Source organism: Echinops telfairi, unplaced genomic scaffold (genome assembly GCF_000313985.2).
Source record: "Echinops telfairi isolate 266 unplaced genomic scaffold, ASM31398v2 ScPeMD7_443;HRSCAF=831, whole genome shotgun sequence".
Lineage (NCBI taxonomy): Eukaryota > Metazoa > Chordata > Mammalia > Afrosoricida > Tenrecidae > Echinops > Echinops telfairi.
Genome location: NW_022104341.1, coordinates 77,744,676 through 77,754,418, shown reverse-complemented (window position 1 = coordinate 77,754,418; position 9,743 = coordinate 77,744,676). Strand labels below are relative to the sequence as shown.

Genomic DNA, 9,743 nt, shown 5'->3' with positions numbered 1-9,743 from the left:
ATCAATTTCAGACAGAAGAATGCTTCGATTTCTGCATCAAAAGTTTTAGTGGGACCCTGATGGCATCGTGGTTCTACATTGGGTTTTCAACTGCAAAGTCAGCATTTCGTAACTCCTTGGGAGAAAGAGAAGGCTCCCTACTCCTGTACAAAGTTACAGCCCCAGAAACCCAGAGGGGCGGTTCTCCCTGCCCTCTAGGGTAGCTCTGTGCCGGACTTGGCTCGATGACAGGGAGTGCTGAGGGTCAGCGTCAGTGGCCAGTGCATAGATATGAATCATAGTTATAGTTCTTGGACTTCCCAGGATGCACCTAGACATCATCCTGTCACAGACAGCGTTCTACTTCAAGATAGATATTGAAATATCCTTTTGGACAATGAATGCAAAGCCATTTCTCTTGATTGTGTCATTCCCAACCTAATAAACCATACAATTTCCTGATTCAGAATAACCAATACCAGTCCATTTTAGTTCGCTGATACCTAGAATATCGATCCTTATGCACTCCATTTCATTTTTAATGACTTCCAATTTTCCTAAATTTATGGTTGGTACCTTTCAACTTCCAATTATTACTTGATGTTTGTAGCTATTTCTTCTCATTTTCAGTCATTTCCCCATCAGCAAATGAACGTCCTGAAGGCTTTACTCCCGCAGTCTTTACTTCTCTGAGAGGGCAGCTCTCCCTTAGGCATAATTTTGAGTGTCTTCCGATCCAAAGGTTCATCTTCTATCTCTGACAGTATTCTGCTTCTATTCATGAAATTTTCAGTACTGATAAGAGATTTTCAGTGGCTAATACGGTGCTATCCATGGGGTTGGCTCATTCCTCAGAAGTGGACAGCCTGTTTTTGCATCAGAGTCTGTTCTTAGTGTGGAAGCTCTGCTGAAACCTGCTCAGTCTCAGTGACCCTGCTGGCATTTGAGAAACCAGTCACATAGCTCCCAACATCACAGCAACACACAAGCCATCACAGAATGACCAACAAGTGATAGCCCTAACCTCTAAGGTAGGGGTAATTGACCTGTCTGTTGTGCTCCTTGAGCTCTTTACAAAGATCTCTCCCCATACTAGACTCTTAAGTTCCCTGAGGGTAGAGGAGAAATCTTACTCATCTCTCTATTCCTGTGGATGCTGCCTGGAACACCACAAATATTTAAGGACATCTTTAAGTGTTAGGTCCAGAGAAAATTCTTAAATTCTTCTTGGGTGAAGCTTGAGAGATCAGTGACTGTGTAGAAAAAGAATGAGATAACTCTTTACCTCCCCAGTATGTGCTTATGAAATCTGAATGTGATCAGCAATTAAGCATCAGTAGAAATCTAAGCCCTTCCCATATGGAACGGCCCCACTTAATTTAATGTCATTTTAACTTCATGAGATAGTGAATAAACAGGTACTGTATTTGATCTTGTGAGTGTAGCCCTCTATATTTAGCTTTTTCAGCTTTAATGGAACTATAATTTTAATCATCATTATTACTTTACATTTTAATTATAATTTGGTGTGGCTTAAGTATACATTTCTGAGAGTGATTGTGTAATGAAAACAGGAATTAGCTTTTCATTAACAAAATAATGGGAGAGTTCCCACTGCATTCTAGTCTGTGTTCAAAATCTATGGGTTGGCCTAAAAATAGCAGGGGGAGTTTAACATTTTGGTTAAAAACATGCCTCTAAATTGGCTGTGTGCACAACCCAGGCTCTTTTGCTCCATCTCGCTGTATCCCATTCATTTTCCTTTCAACTATAAAGTAAAATCTTAACAGGAAATTCAACTGTGACTTTGAGATTTCAGTAGGCTGACTCTAATGGTTTTTATTTTATTTAGATAATTAGCACCATGGAGCCTCAGGTGTCAAATGGCCCGACATCCAATACAAGCAATGGACCTTCCAGCAACAATAGAAACTGTCCTTCTCCCATGCAGACAGGCGCAGCCACAGATGACAGCAAAACCAACCTCATCGTCAACTATTTACCCCAAAATATGACCCAAGAGGAATTCAGGAGTCTCTTTGGGAGCATTGGTGAAATAGAATCCTGCAAACTCGTGAGAGACAAGATTACAGGTATGCTCTTCAGTATTCCAGGTGCGGGACTCACAGATAACGTGGTGCCAGGAGATGTGCAGGCTCAGCAGAAATGCACACACTTGGTGATGCGTCTGAGTGTCTGCTGTGTGTGTCTTGCCTGCAAGGATGGTGTGGATACACAGTCATAAACTCACACATGGGTGTGACACGTGCCGAAAGCCATATTGTAGATGGGTAGAACTGCGAAACAGATGAAGATGTTGGCGTTTCCTCAACTTTATGTGAAATTCTCTTTCGATATTATCCCCTTTTATTCGTAATCAGCCACCCTGTGCCTTTGTTACTTAGTTCTTCTTGCTGTCCTCTGTCCTCCCAATAGTGCACCCTAGCTTTTAGCCATCTGTTCCTGGCCTCTCGAGCATTTGGTTTGTGTGTGTCCAATAATCTTTCACGTGGCTGAGGCACATGTCTCAAAGGGGGCTATTGTGGACTTGTGGAAGGGTGACACAACTGCCCATTGTTCCTGGGGAGAAGTCAGCCCCGTGGAAAGCAGATTATTGTGGAATCAACTGCTCTACAGTAGGAGGGAAGATGGAGAGATGTGTATCAAAGATCTGCCAATGAGGTATTTTCTAATTTTATTTATTTATCTGTCTTTAAGATACTCTTTTGAGAAGTCTGCGACTTTTCACTTGAAAACAGAAAATGTGCTTGAGATACTGCTTTTGTTTTTCCCCAAATCAACAATTGTTCGTGGAAGACTTACTATTTTGCAGGCGCTGACACTGTCATATGGGTGGGTGGGGTGGGGGGCTGTCCCTGTAAGCTTACTAGAGTGAGAAGTGGGGTGCATAATGACGGCAGTGAAGCTGCTGCTCTCTAGTAACTCTGAAATCACTCACATTCTACATTGTTCTCCCTTGGAGCATTGGCTTTTGTTTCCCTTTCTCTGGACAGTTTAATTGACGAGTGATTGGTCAATATAAGAAAAAGGGAATTCTATGATTAAAATAAGGCCTAGAACTTGTGGCTATTCAGTCAGAGAATGTGGTATGTGTGAGCATGTAGGTATAAGTAGTCTCTTAAAGTTTGCTCCTCTGCGCCATTAACCATGGGGCCCTGGCGGTAGAGTGGGGAGCATGGGTTGCTCGGAAAGGTCGGTGGCTAGAACCCAGCAGCTGCTCCGTGGGAGAAAGATGTGGCGTGTGCTCCACACAGATTCACCCCTGGGAGCCTGACGGTCCGGTTTGAGTTGGACGTAGAGGGTCCCTCTAAGTTGAAATTCACATGAATTATTATAACAGGTATAATAAAATACTGTAGAATTTCACAAAACTTAAATAATCGTGCTACTTTCTAAAATATGTCCCACAACGCTCCACACATCATTTTCTCATCTGTAAAATTGGGAAATAGTACCTATCACAAAGAACTTCTTGAGAGGGGCACGTGAGAAGCTGGGTACGCAGTGCCCGGTGCCTAATGGGGGCTGTTGTGACCTTTTTCAAAGATTCACCACTGAAAACCCTATGGAGCACAGTTTTACTTGGAAACACATGGGGTTTCCATGAGTCAGAATTGAGTCCATGACAAGTGGCTAACTGGTAAATTGTCTGATAGATATGGTTAGTGTGTTTCAAGGAAGGTCACTAGACAGGAAGGGGCTGGGCTGTGGGGTGGGAGAGAGCCAGATCAGAGCAATTACAGCGAGCTGTCCAAATAGGGCCCGCATTTTACTGGCCTTCTCCTAGAGGGCTGGGTCTTCCATTCTTTAATAGAATTATTCACATTTTTAGAAAGCCAGTGCTTGGATTCCTGAATATTCTTTATATAATAGGATGATAATTCAAACCAAATTAAAGCCGGTTAACCATATGATTCTTCCTCCCACTCCTGTATAGAAAATATATTTTTGGTGCACCCTTACCTTCTAAATAGGGACTCTGCTAGCTATATTAGTGAGTATTATTAATCACCTTTTCAGAAGAGTTTCTTTAGAATTGTAGTGAGATTTTTGAGAGGTACTGATTCATGGTGTTGTTCCTTGTTTTCTGAAGACACGTGTTTAAACAAGCAGATTCCTTTACTGAAAGCATGCTAATTTGGTAGTTCACCGAGTGGATTTGAATAGGAGTGACAGCTTCGAAGACAGCCTTTAATTTGGTATACAGAACCAAAAGTGTCAACTTTAGTTTGTTTAGCACCCTCTCCAGCAAAAGCAGAGACACGCAAAGGCATCTGAGCCTAAAGAAGAAGCTTACGGGTTGAGAGCAGAAATACAATTCAGGCATAAATTTATAATTATATGTTTTTTTCTTATTCAGTCAAAAAAGAAAGCAAGAGAGAGAGAAAATTTTATTTTCAGGGAACTTAGGGGAATGAGGCAGGGAACTATAGAGAGACCAGAGATATTTGCCCTCATTTGGTAGCAGTGTTTAATAAAAGTAGAACTTGTGGTTGTAAAGAGTGCTTATTAAATTCTTCATTTACACTACCTAATTAATTCTAGCATTTTAAATTAACAGTGAAACTGGTCCCTGCTGTACCATTCCATAGATGCAGCATATTTCCTCCATCCACCCGTTGTGCAGGTTTAATTGGCTACACTAAAAGTCAGAGAAGGAGCCCGAGATTGGGTTGTGGGGACGTGGGGCGGAAGGAGTGGGAATCGCTCAAACAGATGACCCCCCACGGCCTACATCTGGGGTGAAGTCATAACACAGCCTAGGAAGAGGTGAGGTATCACACCAGGCAAATTGAAAGGCTGCTGCTGGTGGTTTAGAAGTCAGGGTAAATGACATCATAGGTATTTTTGTTGCCCTGATTTTTAACATCCCAGTCCCCCCTTTTCCTCCAACACCGCCTACAGATCTCAATGCATCTCGATCCTGTGAGGTTTAGAAGGAGTTCTAAATATCCAGTGGGAGGGTTAGGGGGTGGGAGGTGGCAAAGAGATACGAATTCAAGATTAAGATTTCCCAATCCTAAACCACTCCCCAAGAGATGGTCCTGGGTTCCCTTGGAAGGATCTGGCTTATAAAATTAAGATCCCTTGAGAGAGAGAGGGAGACTGTTGGTGGTGGCAGTTGCTGGCAGACTACAATCACCCCTGGCTGTGGGTTGTCAATGAATTCACCATTTGAAAACACAGGAAACTCATGCAGAGACTTAAGGTTTATGATGCCGACTACATAATTGCCACCGTTTATCACGCACTTGTTCTGTGCCCAGAACTTGCTAGCTCTGACCCAGGGATTTGCTAAGCCCTGGACATACCTTACTTTATTTTGTTTAGTTTTTGTTTTTAAAGATCATTTTATTGGGGGCTCTTATAGCTCTTATAACAATCCATACATCAATTGTATCAAGCATATTTGTACATAGGTTGCCATCCTTATTTTATAGCTTTCAGAGTAAATGGCTGTACTTCTTTGTTAAATCTATACCTATATAGTTTATTCTTTTGATTCTATTGTAAATTGAGTTGTTTTCTTAATTTCATTTCCAATTATTCATTTCTAAAATATACAAATACAGTTGGATTTGGTGTTTTTTTATTTAGGACTCAAAACAGTCTTTATTTTCTTAGGTGAGGACACTGAAGCTCAGAGAGGCCAAGTAACTTTCAAAGGGCAACATAGTTCACGTTGGTGCTGGAACGGGATTCATCCCCGGTTTCCAGAAACATGGTTTTATGTAGAAGCACATGTTAAATTCAGACACCTGATGAAAGCCCATTTCTTCCAAAACCCAATACAACATTGTGCTCCTCTGAGTAGAACTTGGTGGCCACCCTCTGGAGAGTTTACCTAATGCACGATGGCTTTAAAGGAGACTCCTGTGTAGTAAGGCAGGAGAAGATAGCAGTATTTACCCCCCGCTGGGATGCAGCCTGCATCTTCCTTCAGAGTAGAGCCAGATTTACTGGGAGAGCCAGGTTTTAAGATTCCCTCACAGGGCTTTTTGGACATCTTTGTTACTTGTCTTTTTAGAGATATTAGACTTTCTTTTTCCAACTTGGGGAAGTATACTTATCAGGATAATCTCAGTACCAGGAGGGAAAGCACATGACATGAGTTGCTTTTGTGTGCCACTGCAGGCATGTGATGGCATTGCAAGCCAAGTCCTTGACTTCTCGCCTTCATCCACTTGCAGCCTCTGCTGTTTCAGAGAAAGGGACATGCAGGTGGCCTCTAGGATTCATGCAACACTGAAACTCAGGCAAAGAACAACCGCCTGCTAGAGACTCAGTTGTTCCCATGGACTTCCAAGAATTTACTTAGTGTCTTGGGTTTTGCTTTGTTACCTTTTGGTTTTCAGTTTGCATGCCTTGTGGTTGCCTTACCAAGTCTATGTTCCTGGGTGATGAGTAGTGTAGGAGAGGAGCCAAAACTTAGCCAGGACAAAGTTAGGTGACTCAGGATATGTTGTGAAGCCAGCAGTGCTGGAATACTGAATTGCGTTTTTATACATGTCTGGGTGGTGTAGTGGTTGCACGTTGGGCTGCAATCGAAACCACCAGTCACACTACAGGAGAAAAATGGAGCTTTCTACTCCTGTAAAGAGTTACAGTCTCTGAAACTCACAGGGGCAGTTCTACCCTGCCCTGTAGGGTCCCTATGAGTCGGCATGAACTCGATGGCAGTGAGTTTTTTATTTTTTAAAAATCTTGTTATCACACCATCCCAAAAAGAGCAGAAAGGGGGAGGAAAGTAGCAAATAAAATCCTTAGAAAGGAGTCAGTATACGACCTAAATAAATAAATAAATCGTTTTGATCCCCCTCTCCCCAGTGTGTGGTTGTTTGCATCACAGTGGTAGAAAAGACTTGTATTTGTACTTGGTGTCCTGCTCTGTGTGTCCATGCAGTGCAGTTTTTAGTAGTCTTTATTTATCCATCTCAGCCTAGTAAGAGGTCTGTGGGGAGATTTATAAGGACAAGGCAGTCCCAACTGAATTCAGGTGTAAAATTGACTCGATCGAATGACCAGTGTTGGGGGCAGACCATAGTACTGTGGGTGGTTGAGAAGGGGTAAGATCTGTGTTAGTGGAGCAATTCTGGGGGATTCGAAAGATGAAGTTAGGATTTAGGTAGAGGAAAGAAATACACAGGCAAGGAGCTAAAATTCTAGTCTAAGGATGAAGGCATTTTTATCCCTCTGCTGTAGGCAAAAAAGTAGAGCGGGAACATGGTTCTCAGGAAGCAAGGGTCTACTATGAAGCCGCCTGGCCAAATCCCATTAAGCATCCTCAAAATTAAGGTTAGTGAGAATTGCACCCCAGTAGACAAAGACAGCATCACCTCGACCTTTTGTTTCCTCCTTTGTAAAATATCTTTGTCTTGATTAATGTTATCATTCTGTCAAAAGAAAAACCAAACAAAGCTACTTCAGGACTGTGGACATCAGGGTGAAGACTTGGCTCCTTCCTTTATGTCTGGATTCACATCTCTCATTAAAGGAATCATCCCTGATCTGATGCAGTGACATCTGGGTTCCTTCTGTTCTCTTGGGATTTGTGAAAGCGCTCATCATCTTGTGTGTCCCTCAGTAGGTGAGATTCAGGATGTGGCCCGCAACAGTGGTGGGCATATCTATTAGAACATCGGGTCAGGAAGACTTGGCTGGACACGGTACACACAGCATCTTAAGTGGAAGAGAGAGGAAGATGAAGGTTTTGGATTGTTTCATTATCTCATATACATTTAAAAGATCTTCGGCTTATAGATGATTTGCGGGATATTTTATTTCTGGTATATCCTTATAACTAATCAAAACTCTGAAAATTTGTAAAATGTGCAAGTGCTCTGAATTCACTCGTGAACCCTGAGGTGAGTTCATTGGCATTATTTGTTATAACAGCCAGGAAAGAAGAGAATATTGGCAGCAGGTTTTGTATGTGTGTGCCTTTGGTGTGTTTTGCTTTTAATGTGCTAGCTCATGTAAAGAGTAAACTGAGGCCTCTTACCAGAATCATAAGAAGAGGCTTGTTCATTGAGTATTTCTAAGTATTGTGCCAAAATTGGTATGTGGATCCTGTTTCCTCAAGACAGCCATTTAAGAGTTGAAGAAACTAAGATTTAAGGAGCAGTGGAGCAACTTGCCCAAGGTGACCGAGCTTCTTCTAAGTGTGAGAGTTGGGACTTGAACTGAGAATTAATTGACACGTTGTAAGTTCCCCAGTTTACCATTTATATGTAGCAGTTCCCCTAAAAATGATTTCTCCCCTTTAACAAGCCAACTCAGCGTCTATCTCTGGGGAATGAAAACTTGTGGTACAGGAAACACATAATTAGAGCTCTGGGTCTTTTGTTTTGGAAAAAGCACATTGTGCATTAAGAAAACAGTGTTTGTTTGTTTGTTTGTTTGTTTGTTTGTTTTTTAATTAAACAGGTCTCTGCTTACCTGAACAAGGGAGAATAGATCTGGTGTGGTTTTTAACTTCTGATCATCTCTCTTCAAGAAATACATTTCCCTGTCTCCAACTTTTTTTGCAAGCACTGTATTGAAATGAACACTGCCTTAAATTTAAGTATAGTTAAATCCAAACCTCAATTATGCATAACCAAGAAAATCCCAAGATATTGGTTAACTGAATGAACATTTCTACATGCACATCAGCGAGAGATCCATTAGTAGTGGAAGGTTAGGAAAAACAGAGCATTTATCAGCAGAGTTAGCTGCTGATCTGGATAATGTACTTAATACAGTTTGATGTGTCTTCAAAATTCAGAGGAAAACCAGGCAGATTTGCATCTATCATTTTATTTATCACCTTTCTGCCCTCATCTGACGTACGCTCCATAAAGAAGGATAAAAGATCTTTGATTTGGTGACTTCCAGAGGTTAATGTTCTGGGTGAAAAGAAAATTTTAGGTATGGAAAAGATTTGGCAGCCCATCAGGGTTAGAAAAAGAACAGGCTAGGGGCTCTTAATAACAAGGGAACTTGGGAGGATGTCAGAATGTTAAGTGCAAACAGTAAACCATGTCATCATTATGCCTCTTATGTCTCCATCAAGGGCAATCAGAGACCCTCCATCCTTTCTAATTAGGACAGGTTAGCAATTGAATGGAGCTGGGAGATTTAGAGTTTGTACAAGCACTTTATGCGTCTTTTGACACACTTTTCCCCAGGTTGGCACTAGTCAGGGTTATGTGCCAGGCATCGTTCCTTTTGGCCTCTGCCTCCCTTTGCCTTCATCTTTCCTTCCAAGTCAGACGGTTCTGCCCTGCTTCCGAACTTGGATAACTACAGGAAAGTATTCTCACTTCCCAGGAGAGATGTCTCAAAGGATTTTAACCTAGGCTGTGAATCAGGCTTGGGTATTTTAAGGATTTTCTATTTCTGTGCTTTAGCTGACTGCTTGGTTGGTAAGACCAATTCCCTATTCACTCAGCCTCCTATCCTTCCCCCCACACACTCACACCTACACACACACACACACCCCACACACACACTCTCTCTCTCACTCTTGGCTTCTCAGTAGAATGACCTGGTTGACTGAGATGAGGAACTGAGCAAGAAGGTAATGTCAAACTGAAATTTCTACACATTATCTAAAATGTAATTCATAAGCTTCAGGGTAGGAGGAATGTGCTTTCTGAAATGTGTTAATGGGAAATTCTTTCTGTGTGTGTGTGTCTTGCCTTCTGTGAGGTGTAGCAGTGGTGAATTATTTTTTTAATCTGCCCCACCCCTATTCCGTG

General features: G+C 41.9%; 1 protein-coding gene across 4 annotated transcripts in view; it reads left to right on the top strand.

The window, feature by feature from the left end:
* Positions 1–9,743, top strand: part of ELAVL4 (ELAV like RNA binding protein 4) — a 109,084-nt gene that overhangs the window by 49,202 nt on the left and 50,139 nt on the right. For all 4 annotated transcript variants that reach the window (XM_045292150.1, XM_045292149.1, XM_004699440.4 and 1 more), the window contains exon 2: positions 1,832–2,072. In XM_045292150.1, the coding sequence (XP_045148085.1) occupies positions 1,832–2,072 (241 nt within the window). The remainder of the gene's footprint in view (positions 1–1,831; positions 2,073–9,743) is intronic.